At 35.5% G+C, this 16,869-nt stretch overlaps 1 protein-coding gene across 9 annotated transcripts in view; it reads right to left on the reverse strand.

Annotated features, from left to right (window-relative positions):
- LOC112554967 (E3 ubiquitin-protein ligase TRIP12-like) overlaps positions 1-16,869 on the reverse strand; it is a 52,085-nt gene that overhangs the window by 26,438 nt on the left and 8,778 nt on the right. For 8 of the 9 annotated variants that reach the window (XM_025223043.1, XM_025223044.1, XM_025223046.1 and 5 more), the window contains 13 exons: positions 16,306-16,401; positions 11,777-11,862; positions 8,763-8,960; positions 8,213-8,305; positions 7,474-7,635; positions 7,196-7,318; positions 6,023-6,134; positions 5,549-5,613; positions 5,245-5,294; positions 4,632-4,788; positions 1,977-2,139; positions 1,247-1,380; positions 459-565 (listed from right to left, as the gene is read on the reverse strand). In XM_025223043.1, coding sequence (XP_025078828.1) covers positions 459-565; positions 1,247-1,380; positions 1,977-2,139; positions 4,632-4,788; positions 5,245-5,294; positions 5,549-5,613; positions 6,023-6,134; positions 7,196-7,318; positions 7,474-7,635; positions 8,213-8,305; positions 8,763-8,960; positions 11,777-11,862; positions 16,306-16,401 — 1,546 coding nt within the window. The remainder of the gene's footprint in view (positions 1-458; positions 566-1,246; positions 1,381-1,976; positions 2,140-4,631; positions 4,789-5,244; positions 5,295-5,548; positions 5,614-6,022; positions 6,135-7,195; positions 7,319-7,473; positions 7,636-8,212; positions 8,306-8,762; positions 8,961-11,776; positions 11,863-16,305; positions 16,402-16,869) is intronic. The other variant, XM_025223047.1, reaches the window with a different exon arrangement.

Here is a 16,869-nt window from a genome sequence, read left to right on the forward strand (position 1 = left end):
TGCACTCTTATTCTTGCAGACAATGCAAAATTCCTTCAACTTTGTGGATTAATAAAACTGCTTTGTATTGTCCCTAACAGCATCATCAACATACAAAGAAAAAAGATAATATGCCACGAGAAATAGAAATACTCCAATCAGCAGGGGATACTAATCCCCATACATGCCAATCATCTGACTCATTGAAAATGACAAACAAGTACGTTCACTTAAATTTATGATTAAGCATTTTAAAAATATTAACAAATTCTTTACTTTATCCTGATTTTAATGAATTTCTTTAAATACCGACTTTTCCAGGGACTGGAAATAATTCTTCATAATACACTGATTTTTTTTAATTTTTATCCTGAGCCATACAAACTGTGTGAATGAGAGAAAGGAAAGCTTATGTTCACAATTTTAAAGAAAAAACTGTTTAAAAAAAGAAAAAATGTAAACAGACTAAATAAGCTCACCTAGAAACAGGCTGACTCTTAAGGACCAGTCTAAGGAGATCAGGAGAGGCATAATAGACCATGCGCAATATCGTCTGCAGGCACTTGTGTCTAATGTTGGGACCAGCCTGTGGAGGATAAATAAGAAACTTTATAATTTAAGGTTCAGCTAATATTTTCCTCACAAATGTTAAAAATAATGGTTATGTAATATTTAAGTTTAATAATAATGCTAAAAATAATGTTTTAGCACTTTTCCACACTAATGAAGGCAGGCTGAAGTGGCTTACACTAAGTGGCACAAGCAAACACTTATTGGTAGGCATCAAATACACCTTACACATTTATTTACCATCATTTAATATGTAAATCTCTCTCTCACTCACACAAACAGAAAACTACCAACTGATAGCCCTTTAAACAGGTGTTACAGAGATATCAAAGCTGAGAAACGACACCTGATTCTCACTGTCATGTAATGAGCTTTAGCCACTGTGGCACCAGCCGCATAAGTTTAGTCACAGAGCAGATGGTTTCAAAAAAAAAAAACTTATTCTAACTGCATAAACAAAAAGGTATATATAAAATCCTAGCCAACCAAACAAATGACAGCCATCTCAGCTGCTATATGAATCAGATAAGAACCTGCTGCTACCTTTTATTCCAGTACCAAGCAACATTTTTGGTTTGCTTATGTTTTACATTCTACTCTTAATTGTGGACTCTGCGAGCATCAAGAAGCTGGGAACATCTGACAGGACTTTTGGACGGGGGAAAAAAAACAAAACAAACTAAATGGGTACACTTACAGAGGAGCTGTAGACCTCATACAGCACAGAAAAGAGGGTCTGGATAAAAGTGGAAGCCAGTTCATAGTCTTCCTTCAGAATCTCAGCTCGTGAGTCACACTGTTCCATCTCTGGATCTTGGACAGCAGATGAGGCTTATGAGAAAACAGTGTGAAAATCCAATGTCACTTAATATGAAAAGACAATATGAAAAACAAGAAATTTCTTCACTAATAAAATCCAAAGTCACTCAACGTGTAAAATAAGCAATACCTCTTCACTAATGAGAGGCTGGGGAACTTGCACCCCCTTATGCAATTCCCCTGATCATTTTTTAAACCTGGAGACCAATCTATCCACCATTCCAAAGAACTGTGTATTTGATCATCCAGTTTGCCCTTTTACAATTCTGAAGTCAATTCTTGCCATGTATAATGTACTTCAAGCACATCAACATTGACTACAAAGTACAAATCATTAAAATTTTGTGAATCTCACTGCACCATGATTAATTTCAAATACTTAACCCTACCCTTTCATGATTTACTTAAAAAGGAGCATCATGAACATTCAAAATTCACCAGCAAATCTATTTATGCTGTTGAAGAAAGAATCCAACAAGAAAACCATTATTGTATCATGTCTGCCATGCCACTGGTATATACTAAAAATAATTCTAAAGGCTTTCATGTTGGTTGCCATCTGATGTAGGGAAGGCTTCAGTAGCATCCATCAAGAAGAGTCAACTCACCCAAGGCCTGCTGTGAGTTGGAAAGAAGTGGATTGATTTTACGCTGCACAGGTCGTGCTGTTCCAGTGTCTTCATTAATTTGCTGCATGGAGTTAAAGTCAACTGTGTATGAACGACCCATGGCCGACAGACAAATTTCATCTTCTCCAGCTTGGTAGGCAGCCTTAAAAAAAAAAAAAGAACACGTCAAAACAATTTTAATATCCATATGAATACAGCAAAATGACTGAAATTTCACGTCAAGGTAAAGTGACAGACCATTTCACATGCAAAATAGTCAGTCAACCAAGAAATATGTATATCAATCATCATAATAAACTATTTACTTGCCTTTCAAAGACAAATTATTACATGACTGTCATTAGAAGTACATTTTATGTGCTAAAACCAAGTTGAATCTAAATGTTTCCACAAGTAGAGAGACCATCATACCAGAGTACAGGCAAAAGCCACTTTATGCATACCAAATGCCTCCTTACACTGCAGCCATTATATTCATTTCAAACATTTTTCTCATGCTACACCATAAAACAACACATCCTCATCAAAACAAATGTCTTGCATTGTGTTTTGATGTAAGGACAAACACACCATAACAGCTTGACATGTTACAGCAAAACAAATGAAGTTACAGAACATAGAAAAGATGATGTTATTCTAACTTTATACCTAATAGTAATCATAAGCACATTTATTGTCTTTCAAAAGCCAGACTTATAGAGCTTTACAGTAATAAGAGTGCACTTGTTTAGCATGATTCACTGTCAAAAAGATGAGTTCAGCAAACAGCACAGGAATATCAAATAACAGTCTAACAAAGAAACAAAACACGAAGATGAAGTGGTGATGCGACACAACAGCACACAATGTGGCAATAGCCAATTTGTCTTAGAAAGAAAGCAGTGAGATCAAACCAGGTGGAGATCAGAGTGAAGAGTAAGATGTAAAAACAAAAAGTAAAAAAGAAAGACATCTTCAACAGTTAGCAAAAGGGAGATCACCCCAGTCAATTTGAGACTGGATCTAACTATAGTCTAAATGTTGTTCCACCATTTCATCGAGGTATTCAAGAAGCTGAAGCAAAACAGAACCATTATATCATGTAAACAAGTGTTTATAAAGCACTATCTAGATGCAGGACAACTGCAGAAGTGAATGGCACAAATCACTGTGAGACAAGTAGCAGAATATGGAGCCTAAAATTTCAATTGTATCTGTCCATTCCATAAGGAAAAAAGCTGAAAGCCATAGACAATCCAGTGCACAAAGGAACTTAAGGAAGATGTAGATCCACAAGCTGATGACCAAAAAATCAGTACAGATTAAAGATAAAACAGAAAGACACAGAGAGAGCTGACCCATTCAGCCGTTACGTGAGAGGACATCACTGTTACACTATATTTCAAGGTTTTTACATTGGGTCATATCGCATACCTCTATGCATAACTAACTGAACCTATAAATGTGTAGTTCAATGTCTGTAAATACCATTTTTCAATTACTGTATATTTATATGCAGCCTGGTCAACATTTGGACACACAGCAGAATCTATTTCCACTTTTCTAAAACTAAAAAAATTTATATTGTTAAATATAGGAAAACATTAAAGATGGTTATAATTTCACATAAACAACTAAATTAGCTGATACGCTTAGACAAAACAGGACTAATAAACCTTTAAACATTTCTTTGCTCATTTTCTGTCACAGTTTGTTTACTTCAAAAGCTTATAGCTTTATGCTGACATGTGATATAAACCTAAAATTTGGTTTTCTTTATATATATATATTTAAACTTAAAACTTTTTTTTTTAAAGTACCTCAGTAGCTGTATTGCTTTCAATTACTTTTGTTAAACACACTATTTCACAAAACAGAAAAAAAATCATAAAGAATATTTCTATTTATTTAAACATAGATCTTTCTTTTAACTATTTGAGAAAGAATTTAGAGTTTAATCACAGCAGAAAAAAGTTATGAGCTTTTAAATTTGTCTAAATGTCATCTTTGATTACTTCCATTGCAACCACTTGTATGATATGTCACTCTTTTGTGAAATACTGTAAATAGAACCATATAGAGGTCACTAGGCATCAACCAATTAACCTGTCATGTTGCTTTTCTGTTATATTCAGTGCCCACTGCAGGCGCAGTTTTGGATTTCTCAGACACTTGTGAGCGCTACATGAAGTGCCTTAAAAAAAAGTTGTGACAATCGCTAGGAGTACATTCTTATGTCATTTCCATTTTTCAAGAGGCATAAGTAATGGATGCAGCAGGCAGACTACTGACTTAATCAGTCTGAAATTTCCTGATGCTTTCGCCATCAACCACTGTGCATGTGTGCAAGATTCTATGTGATGCCAAAAAACCAGATGAAAGTTTTTATGCAAAATGGTTTGCATTTTACAATTATGCAAGCATATTTACTTTAAGGCATGAGAAATTTTAATAAAAATGATTACAGCAGATACTCTACTACCAGTATTGAAGTATTTTTAAACTGTTTTCCCCTTACTTTTAATTTTGCAAAGTGTTCAGGTAAATACCTTCACTTAATATGCAATCAAAGAGTCCTATATATATTATGCTGAGCTTACGAGTACTTTAGTATACCATACTAAATTTATCTGCTGACCAAAAAGAAAGTCTCACTTCAATGATTTTGCTGTCAATGGGTGTGTATGAATGCCAAATAGCTCTGTCATCTTGCCACTGCCAGCTGACAGCCTCATTATGCAGATTTGGACCTTTCCGCAGCATGGCATCAATAGCAAACACACCATCTGATGGCAGTTTGGGCAGCAACTCCCTGTGCAAATCAATTTAATGCCGATATCACCACTAGTTTTATCTGTCACACATATACCCTAAATTTAACCATTTAGCCAAATAACTGTTATTTCTATTTGTATTCTGTATAAATGTTTGCCATATGTGTAGCTAATAACTAAAATTAAAATAGCTCATTAATTTTAGACTGCAAACAAATTTTCCTCTTGTCTTTATCAATATTTCCAAGTCATCTAGTCTATCCTTCAGTATCCTGTGAATTTCTACAATTTTTTGTTTACTTAGGACGTCTATGCCATATTGAAGATTCTTTCAAATCTATAAAATTCAATGTCATAGTAAAACTGATGTTCCATCTCGGGAAAATACATGCAACTTAAACTGCAAGAGAAATATGTGAACACAATTTTACAAAATATAAAAGAACCAGAATGCTGTCTTTTTTCTAAGTATAGTTTTTATCAAAGGTACTTACCCAATCAAGCAAACAATTTCATAAAGCTCCTGGGGTGTTCTTGAAGCAAGCTGTGGAAGAGAATTCATTTTGAAATTTTGTGAATCAAACCTTTCCTGTAAGTACACAAACAAATGCTTGTTAACTTTTCGTAACTGCTCTTACATCCAGGAATCAAAAGCTATACAGTTTTTATTATCAAACTTCCATCCTGAAAACTCCAAGGTAAATGTGCTTAAGTAGTCATCTTTCAACACATCTATAACAAAAGTATCAATCAACAGTATCAAGCTTTTGAATCTTCAAAACTTTCCCAATAAAGTACCTCAATATTGGTTGCCTGCTGCTCTGATGCTCCTATCAGCAGGAAGCAAAGGGTTTCTGCAATTTCTAAAAACAAAAACCATCATAATTTACATCAAGTTTTTAAGCTAACATTTGTTCTTTAATCACAAATTTTCTATTCCTGACAGTATTTTCAATTATAAGCTACCTATACCCTCATACATAAGTGAAATAAGAAAATGATATCCTTATTATTTATCCTTATTACTTAATCTGTTTTAAAAATCCATTATAATTCATATTGAGTTTTTGATCTAACCTTTATTCTTTTAGCACAATCTTCTATTATCCCTGATAGTATTTTAGTTATAGGCTTACTATAAACAATGTCAAGAAACCAAAAATAAAAAAAAAAAAAAAAACAAAAATTAAACACTTAAATACGTTAGTATATTTAACTCAAGGTCATATATACCAATAATATCCCCAAGAGCGCTTAAAAAACAGCACTTACTCTGTTTCAGAAGAAGAACGGCAAGATCAGGGCAGCTAGCACACATGATAGCTAACATGCGGATTACCATGACAAACACTCCTGTGCTTATTAAAGGCGGACTGACCATCAGCTGAAATACACACAAAAACAACAGTCTAAATGATTAACAAATATGATGTTGCAACAAAATCAATTTAGCAACTACATCATGACGCCACCCCCCAAAAAACAATAAAAAAAACTCCCTGAATTTTGAATATAGGGGTGGAGAAGGTAATATATGCACAACTGGTGCTTATGTCTGCAGTATATTTTAATAATAACAATAAGAATATGTGATTTATATAGTGCATGATCATGTTCATGAAAGAGCATGCGCTCAGCCTTGAGACAAAATCGAGACATCGACAGTATTAGGACAGAAGGATAAACAATCATGCAGCATAATAGATGCAAGGAGGAATCATGGAACAAATAGCAAGGATTGAGAGTTTTGCAAACCTCCAGAGGAAGACAAGAAGTCAGACTAGTTAATAGATGGAAAAAGTAAAAGAAATCATTAGAAGGTGGACTAACAGTGTGTGAATCATTGTATTTTTGTTAAAGTTTTCAATAAAGTAACCTTACATATTAGTAATGCAAGATGGTCTATATCTTCATTATTAGGCACTGGCAACATCATAATACAGTACTATTATTAAGATCTATTTAGCATTCTATCACTGTAAAAATGTGAATTCATTTATAAATATGCTGATCTTTTGCAAAACAGAATATGAAATTTTATCAAAAGAATACAGATTGCAGACTTCCCTGTGCAGATTATAATCCTGGTCTTAAAAATTCTTTTCCCCTCTCTCCTTTAAAACATTGTTTCACTGAACTTTTAGCTTGATGAAAAAATTTCTCACGAGGGAATTTCTGCATAACCACTAGATAAAAAAAATCAGATTTCCGATAACAGATGAGCTGTGTTTCTGTAGCAAACTAGCATAAATCTGCGTATAATAAACATTAGAAAGTCATCATCACAGCATTCTCTGCTCTTTCTACATAATCATCACCCTCAATGGTGTCACTGTTACTATAAAACTCTCAATGCTGTCATTGTTACTATAAAACCCTGAAATTTTTACATTGATTTTTCCCCTTCTTGAACATTTTGATTAAAGGAATCTTAAATTCACTAACCAGCTGCTGGACATTAGTCAGCAGACCATGAACAGCAATTTCCTTCAGTAAACGTTGGTCTGACTGGAAACTGTCTACTAGACGTGAGAAACACAGGCACACGCTCTCAACACTCTTTTTGTCCTGCAGATAAAAAATTTGTAAAAGTAAGTAAATATTTTCACTAAACATGTTCGAACCGACTTTATCAAACATCCATCTAAAGTCATTACAAGCTCTAAAATCATTTATAAAAGAAGATATGATGGTGCTCTGTCCTAATTAAATCAAGAACAGACCTGATGGTTAAGTCGGCTACTGAGTAGTGGCAAGGAGTCTCGCATATAATGGAACTCATCAGTGCTCATGTTCTGCACACAGTTTGCTGCTACCGTAAGTGCACTGCGCTGGGCTGACACACTGAAGAAATCGATGTACATAAGACATGCAGCAATTCCACCCTGTAAACAAAAAAAAAAAAAAAAAAAAAATGGATATGTCACCTGCCATTACAAAATGAGTCTTAGCTGACATATTTTAAGATTTAAACATTTTTCACAGCGTTAAAATCTGCAGGCAGCTTTCTTTTGATACCAAGTTGCCTTATTCCCAAAATGTAGTAAGTTATGCAGGTTTTGAATGTGCGAGATAAGTGGTCATTTTGAGAACAAAAGAACAAGATGCTCACAAAAATGTCTGCAATGTTGTCTTTCCTTAAATATTCTGTAATTAATCTTCCAACTTTTGATTATTTGAATGTAGAAGAGTCAAAGATTAATTGGAATTAAGCTAATAAATCTTCATCAGTTAGATGGTTTTATGACATTCTCTCGCTTGACACAGCAACTTTTAAAGCATGAAGACTTGTGGAAGCAATGAGTTGCCTCCACATCAGCGAATTGCCCACCATGCTTCTTCTCATTACCAAGGACATTTAGGGTTATTTAAGGCCATATTTTAGAAGAACAAAAAAATCTTCCCATCTTTGGCCATAATTTTTGAAAACACATTTATAAAGGCTGATATTAAGATACTTACAGCTTGCAGAATGGCCTTGCTATGCCTCCGTGACAACATTTCAAGAGCAGTTAGTGCTTGCTCAGCAACATCCATACATTGAATGACTTGTAACTGTTGACAAAACAGATACAAGTATGCAGATTTTGGAAAATAGATCTGTATAATACTCTGGTTAACCTTTCAACAAAAAAAGTACTTGGGTAGACTTTTAAACACAAAAAAGTATTGTCAAGGAAAGAAATAACACTGCAGATATCCTTTGCCAGAATTATATTTCTTATGCTTAGGTTCATTCATTCCTCATAATTTAGATACTTTATTAAAAACTGGATTTTGTTTGTTCATCAAATATTCACCAATGACTTAACCAAGTACAGCTACGAGTAAAAAGTATCTTAAAAAAAAAGACATTAAAGACTAGGTATGGCTATCACCTAAAGTAGAGGACAAAAGCTGACTACCTAATGCAGCTTTTAGCAGGCTTACATATCACAGAGCAAAAGAATGTTTTTCAATGCTCTTATAAAATATATACCAGGACCTAAAAAAGACAATATAAGGTTCAAACCTTTTCTAAAAAAACAGGAACAGCATCAACGACAACAGCTGAAGATCTGGGAAGGGCCTCCATCATGTAAGTAAGAGCACGGCAGGCATGGTTCATGATGTCAAAGTTGTGTTCCATTTGTAAAAGAGCAACCAGAGCTGGAACAACTTGCTTGACCGGAAATCCCACCAAACTATCCTCAGTTCCCATGACCAACAGCTACAGAAGCAAAATGCCATAAATCACCAAGCTGTCATCAATTTCAAAGGAAAAAAAAATGAATAAACAAGGTAATGAAAAGATTGTATAATGAAGCAATCACAAGCTATATCTATAAAAATGAGATTAGCACATAATAACATAAGCATCCACCCAAATTATGTTTTCTTTATGAACTTACCGTAAAACTTTTCCTTATTACAACCCCCTCTTAGTTACAACTCTACAATTTTTTATGGACTTATTTCATGATATAAACACCATCCCTATTACGACTACCTTCCCCACCTGATTTACAATCAACAATCTGTGCTCTATTAATAATATTTTATTCTGGCCAACCATTTATTCAGTATTATGATTTTCTGCTGAAATAAACACATTTTGAAACAGACTGCTTGCTCCTTGTGTCACTGGTCATCCAGTGCTCCAGTCATATCTACCTCTGGCTCAAGTTGAAATGACCATGTAATGAACACATCCCAACACCAAAAGTTGATCTTGCTGCTTCTAAACCACAAATACAGGTTGGTGAGGGCATAAACTTGCATTAATGGACTGTTTGCAAACGATTTTTTCCAGCTAACTACTAGAACAAGGCTGGTGTCTACAAAGCTTCCGGTTTTGTCGCATTCATGCTTCAAGCTTGCTGAGACTAACAGATGAGAACTTTGCAAGAGGCTAAGCGTTGGTTTTTGAAGACAGACATCAGTCCACCTATACACATCCATGATGAGGGTGCCAGTTTCATCTTCTTAATCATATGGGTACTGAATCCACGGTAACCTGTCAGTAATCTTTGGATCGCAATCTGTTGTCACCATTAAAGAAAATGATAATCACATGTAAGAAGATCCCATTGCTGTCTTCACAAAGATCTTTTTCTCAAGCTGATGCTGATGTCCTTGGCTCAAACATGGATCCCCTGTCACTGCATCAATCCAGCCTTTTTCTTTGAAATGATCTGAGATTATGGCCAATGTAAGGGTGCACTTACATGCATGGTTCATCCTAGGGGGTTCCCAGAGGATGAGTGTGAAGCTGTTGTGTGGGTGTTGATTTGTCAGCAGGGTTACAGTGGAAGCATATTTTGGCCTGGTGAAACCAGACAAGTCTTCTGATTTCAGGGGCTGCTGATTTCAGAAGCTGCTGAACTGAAGTCAGTTCTTTGTCTGGTTTTCCATGTTTCACCTGTGGTTGTTCTGGCAGTCACTTCTTTCTCTATTTAAATCATTACTTTTGTGTCTCTTCTTTGGCTCTGGAGTTGAATGATAGTTATATCCTCCAGATGGCCCTTATTGATGTAGACCCAGTGATGACTCTGAGGGCTTCATTTTGGACTTTGTCCAGAGCTTGCTGATGGCTCTAGGCTGCTGAGGACCAATACTCAAGATGTGGCTTTTTCATTAAATCTTAAGGGTATCTCCAAGTTTTACAGTCCCAGTTTCTTTGATGACAGGGTGAAGAGCATTGTTGAGGACTTCTTCTTTAAGGATATACACCATTCTTCTGCCCATGCCATAAGCTGCTAGCTGTATTTTGCATGTGAATGTGTGTAGCATTTGCTGTGTGAACACTTTTGAGCAGACTTCGTTAATAAAAGGTTATTAATAAAATTTAGGAAAGGTGATAGGACTCCTCCTTTTGGACCATACCACAACAGAACTTTCTGTGTCCAATTGTGACCTGTGCTTTGTGGTTCTGGAGGTAGGATCATGAAGCAGTTTCACAATAAGGCTATATCCAGACCCTGTTGAAGGATTTTTGCAGACTGATCTATGCAGCAAATACTTGATTTTGTTTGTAGAATACACCTTCAATTTCTTGAGAGATATGTTGCCTGATCTTCTGTGCTGCAGTTTGTCTGAAACTAGCTTGTTCCAGAATGTTGTTTCCAGATATTACAGTAGTCACTGGTTAATGATTCTAAGGTCTTTGCTATGCATTTTGTCAGGCTAACAGGTCTGTAAAAGATTTATTCTTGTTGTTTACTTTCTTGTGGATAGGAATCATCGTCATCTTCATATTTTAGCAAGTCATCCAGCTAATACCAAAGACCTTCAAAAATTTGACATTAACAGTGTTGCCTAAATATTTCAACATTTTATGTGCGATTCCATCTAGCCTTGTGAGCATTTTAGATTTTAACTTCTTCAACGCTGATTGCAGCTCATGAAGGGTGAAAAGCTGTCATGACCTCCACTTTTGTGAATCTGGCTACTAGCTTTCTTGGCACTTTACTAGCTTCTCTTCTTTGTTGGTGAGGGCTCATCAAAAAATCATCTTACCAGTCTTTTGCTTCTTTTACCCTTGCATCTATCTGGTTATAGCCCCAGCTCTGGCAGTGGTGGATCAGTTGGACAGTAATTCATGATATGGCACCCTGTGACCTTTAGTTTGACATGGATTACTTGCTTCTCAGCACCTTATAAACCTGGACTGTTTTTTTTGGTCAGGATTCCACCTTTGCATTAGTCTGCTCTATCTGACCTGAAGATTTGGTATCCCCTTATCTTAAAGGCTTTTCCATTTTGTAGGTTAGGTCTCCTGAAAGTAACAGATGTTGATGTTTCTTTCATGCAGCATACAACAAACCTGTCAAACATTGTCAGACATTTTGCATCTTTACACATTCTAAATAAACTTTTCCCCACGAGGAAAAGATGTTTTCAGTCCCAAGTGCACAATACTCTCATTAATCGGTTCCTCCCCAACCAACTCTCTCTGATGCTTTCATAATCCTACTGGTATTTATTGCTGTCATTCCCGACACCATTACAGCTAAGCACAGGGTATATTAACTGTTAAATGCCTACCTGGCACATCTCCATAACAGCTGTCAATTGCTGACCTTCATCACCAGTTGCCTGAAGACCCTGCAGCAGCTGCTGTACCTTGGACACTGAAACATAAGTATTTTTTTTCAGGCTATCATCTGGTGCACAGCGCATGGATCTTCTAGACTTAGCAGTTCTCCTCAACAAATGTACTCAATTTAAAGTCAATGACAACATGCTTCCATGAATGGTACAGTAGTAACATGCAGCAAAGGTTATAACTGGTCTGCCTCTACATTTTAACTTCGGGATGTGTACCTATTACATAATGACAATCAAACACCTACATCACAAGAAAACAAAAATAAACTGAATACCTACATCAAAGGATGTCACAGATGAATCAACTCCTATAAAGCATAATTCTACTATTTTCATGCATTGAATAGGCAAATGTAGGAAATCTCCATTATATGCTTCCCTTGATTCTGAATAACGCAAAAAAATCATACACTTATTCTCCAAGTGACAGAACATACTCTACCTTGATTTAGCCTGCCTAAACAACAATAAACAGTGCATCCATTAATTATGCACAGTAAAGCACAAGTACTCCATGCTTAGCAGACTATAAGGTCTCTAAGAAATAGGCCACCAAGATTTCCCCTAAGGCAGAAGACAGCACGAAAATAGTTCAGAAAGTCAGCCACAGCAGTGGGATAACCACCAGCTTCTATAATCAGAAAGAAATTAATGTTTTATGGACGAACATGAATCATCTAAATTAGAAGACTGCTTCAATATAACCTCTGAAAGATTTGCATGAAAATAAGTCAAACAATTTTCACCTGTTCAAATCTCTATTTTGGCCAGAAGCTGCGTGTGATGTCAGTGGCTGTGACCACAGAATAGCTAATACAAGTTGCCCAGAAAATATCAACTCTCGAAAGCCTTAGCATAGATATGGAAATTATTGTGTCCTTGTTGAATGCACAGGAAAACACAGTGGCCGAATATGTGTGCCCACATTCTCTTCGTTGACAAGACAATGGATCAATTTCGTGTGCGTAAAGCTAACTTCACTGCGCCTACACAGTAGTCTGTCATATGTGAATGCCACTCTGCTCCTGAATGTTACCAAGTAGTGTATATGCTGATGAAAGCAAGAGGGGTTAGAGGTACAAAAGTGTCTTCTTCCAGGGCCTGTGCCTACTTAAAGAAACACAGTTTTTCTTGTTCAAAAACACATCAGTTTCATCCAAAAACGTCCAGTGCAAGTAATACTGTCGTCACAGTCTGTCACAATGGTGACAAGTACAACTATCACGGCTACCACTAAAGTCTGCACAGACCAGTCTCAAGTTTGCACTTGCTGACTGGTGTAACAATATATATGGACACCAAAAAGTAAACTGAGAAATGAATTTGTTTTCCCAAACTATGATTGCACAGTGTAAATTTCATCATAATATAAATGACAGTATTATTTTATAGAATATTTATGGTCCATACCCAAAATGCAATTTATTATGCACTAGTATGCATGACAACATTTTATTAAATGATTTCTTTCAATGAAACTGGTTGCCATTCAGTTTTTTTTTAAAAATAGGTCATGAATAAATTTTTTAATATATATTTCTGGATCCGCACCAACACAGCTGTGTGCCCTAATACAGCTCCACTGGCTGTTGATACCAGTCAAAGCATAAGTGCAGATGTGCCAACAGATTCATTGGTAATTTAAATTTGTGTAATTTCCTGTGCTGTTAAGACACTGTGCATGACACTTTGGGGAGTGTGTTACTTGATTTAGAAGTGACCCATGTCAATAACATTTTGATGACTATGCACATAACTTTGTGTCACTTGTCAGTGATGCTGCTTACATGCATAAAACATACTTTCACAATCACATACATAGTAAAACATTTAAAATGATTTTTTTTTTCTGCAACTGGTTGATTAAACCTCAAAGTTATTTTAGGAAATGAAAACTAAGAAGTAAATGGGGGTCAACAAAACACTATGCTGTTACAACTGAAAAGCGAGGTATGTTTATATGTATACATGCATACAAATGCTGGGCTCCATACAGCCTTTATAGATGCCATCAGCACTTGAAAAGTGATTCCTGATGGTAAATACAGCACAGGTAGGATGACTCTGATACCTTTTAAATTAAAAGTAGTAGTGAAGATTTAATCCAGCAAATCCTCAGTCACTAGAATGATAGTCTCAAAGCAGTCACCACATAAACATCAAATGAAACACTGAAATATTGTATGCATTTTAAATACTGCATACTTTTAGCCTATTTATTATGTATACTAAGCATTTAAGCATACCAAAAAAAAAAATAAATAAATAAATCATCAGCAAAATGAAGTGTGTGGGATACTAAAACTTCTTCCTGGTGAATGGTTCATTTAGTTCATAATGAGAATTTTAGAACTGATAGGTATTAATAGCATTATACATTAATAATCCTTAACATAACTGTATTATCTAAATCTACCTGTGGTTTATCTAAGTAACCTCTTATTAATTGTACATTACATCCACACATTAATGTCCCAGGTAAACACAGGACCCATTGAAAGTGTTTACCTCAGCAAAATTTTTTTCATACTAAAAAAACAATCCAACGGAAAATCATCTACATATCTGTAGACTATGGCTGCTGCTGCTTGAAATGTTTTCCTACAATCTTTTGGCTAAAGAACACAATGTTTATTAGCTTCATGAACAGCTGAAGCTATCTCGATAAATAGTAGTACTTGAAATTCAGCTTCTCAAGGCACAGTTGAGAGTACAAGTATAACCATGACCGACAACACATGCACACAGTAAATGATAAGAAATCAACAGCGCTCCCAAAAATATATTACTGCTTTTCTAATTTTTTCAATTTGTGCGGTCAAAAAGTCTCTCTTTTTATACTGTTACACCAACAACTGTATGAAAAACTATGCCACAGAAACATTCAAATCGGTCCCAACAGTAAATTTTCAAACTTGTGGGTTTTGTGACAGTAGGTAAGCAAACTGAAAAACAAAGTGTTATGGTCACCTGCAGCTTTCAAAATTTGATAAACATCAAAGATACTATGTAGTATTAAATCATTATTTGTCACCTGCTGCCTGAGCTATTGTGTTTGGGATTTTGAATCTTTACCATCCTCAGGTTAAACAATGTAAGGTGTAATACCTTTAAGGCTAAACAACAGCATTTCACACTCGTCTTTGCTGCTAAAGCACAATAAATGAAGATCGCTGGATGAATTTGATGCATTGCTCCATCTTCTGGCCACTGTGAAGTTTGTCTGCCAAGACAGCATGGACCTTACCACTTGTGATGTAGCATGCATTATTCGCACACAAGAGCAAGACTTTTTCAGAACTTGCTGATTACAATTGAAAATCGTCAATTTTGAAATCAAATAATAAATAAACCTACATGTTTCAGAAGCTAAAGCTTATGAAAAATATTTACAGCATCTCCACCTACCAGAATCTGCTTATAACTTGGATCTATCAGGTAGGTCTTTAAAAAAAGATATAGTAAGAAAACCCCAAAGTAACATTACTTATTGAGACCATCTCCTCCTGAAATTTGTGTACTTTTGTAACCCTGTGTCTGGTGACCTTACATAAATTGTAAAAAAAATGACTAAAGAAAGCAATGGGCGGAAGAGGAGGAAGGGGTGGGGAATCATGTTTTATGCCAAGCCAAAATCTTAGGCTATATCACAACAAAGCAGCCGAAACTGTAAACAGGTGCCACATGCAAGAAATAACAGAGTGCCAGAAACAAGAGCCCAATCAGCCAATCCTCGCTTGACTAGTAACAGGCGCTGTTGTGCCAACAGACAGCCTAGATGGCCATGAGAAGATGCAATAGGCCAACCATCAAACAGAACTGAAGAATTATGTTCTTTCTACTGGGAAAAATTTTCTCTTCTAATTCAAACAATACCAAAGGCAGAAAATTATTACAACAACTTCACATGATAGTCGAAGGGTTTTTTTCACAAAACAAGTTTTATAAGACAGTATAAAATGGGAATGTAACTAGTGACTTCCTTTTTGTTCACAAAGTCATTAATGAGAAATGCTAATATGCTTAGTGAAACCAATAGATTATTATCATGAAACAGATTTCAGCAAAATTGAAATGCCAAAGAATTTAGACCATGTAGAAATTGCTGTTTTCATCACAAGTTGATACATTCAGAACCTTGCATAACACCCTGCTTCAATTATATTAAAGTGAAAAAGGATTTAAAAAAAAACCACACATACAGCCAATTCTTTAAATGAAAAGCAATGAACTGTTTTAGATGTTTTAGCAATGAACTGTTCATGCGCACACCACAAATACCAAAAAACTCAATTTTTTTAAATGGCCCTACCACAGACATTGAAACAATTAAATGAATGCAAGAATTTATCCCTCAGCTATTCCTCATGCTGCTTAGTCTTTTGTCAATGAGACAATTTAAACAGTTCTTGCACTATCCTTAATAAACTGACAGATCATAGGTCTCTTAACAGGCCAGAACATACTTGTGCCACCACTCATGGTACGATGAAGCAACTGGTGCATTCTGGGACCAAGCGCGCCAAACAGATGGGATGGCAAGCCTCTAGCTTCCAGCAGGGCTAAACAAATGACGACAAAATGATGATAAGATAAACACTGCTGCTTGTCATAAGGAATTAATTAAAACAAAATTGGACAACATCAAAGGGTTCAGAGAATGCTAAACAGCAACATTTTAAATGTCATGCAAGTTTATAGTGAATTTTACTGTACTGTTTTAGGGCAATGACAAAGCATGCATTTGCATAAAACAAAGATGTTCACACACAATTTTTGAACACTTATGTTGACTTCAACCAACCCTATTAAATACACTTGAACAACCATGTAAGATGTGCATGCAGTGGATCTGGTAGTATTTATCTGGATTTCCTTCATTTTCCTTTGTTCCATCTGTGATATGTAATTAACATATGTTGATTTATTTAAAACAACAGTTTTAATATTTAAATTTTGTAATATTTGTAGGAGTATGCGCTGTGCTTTCATGCACTTTTACACATTTTAGAGACTGAAGTCATTATTTT

This window comes from Pomacea canaliculata, linkage group LG14 (genome assembly GCF_003073045.1).
Source record: "Pomacea canaliculata isolate SZHN2017 linkage group LG14, ASM307304v1, whole genome shotgun sequence".
NCBI classification, from domain to species: domain Eukaryota; kingdom Metazoa; phylum Mollusca; class Gastropoda; order Architaenioglossa; family Ampullariidae; genus Pomacea; species Pomacea canaliculata.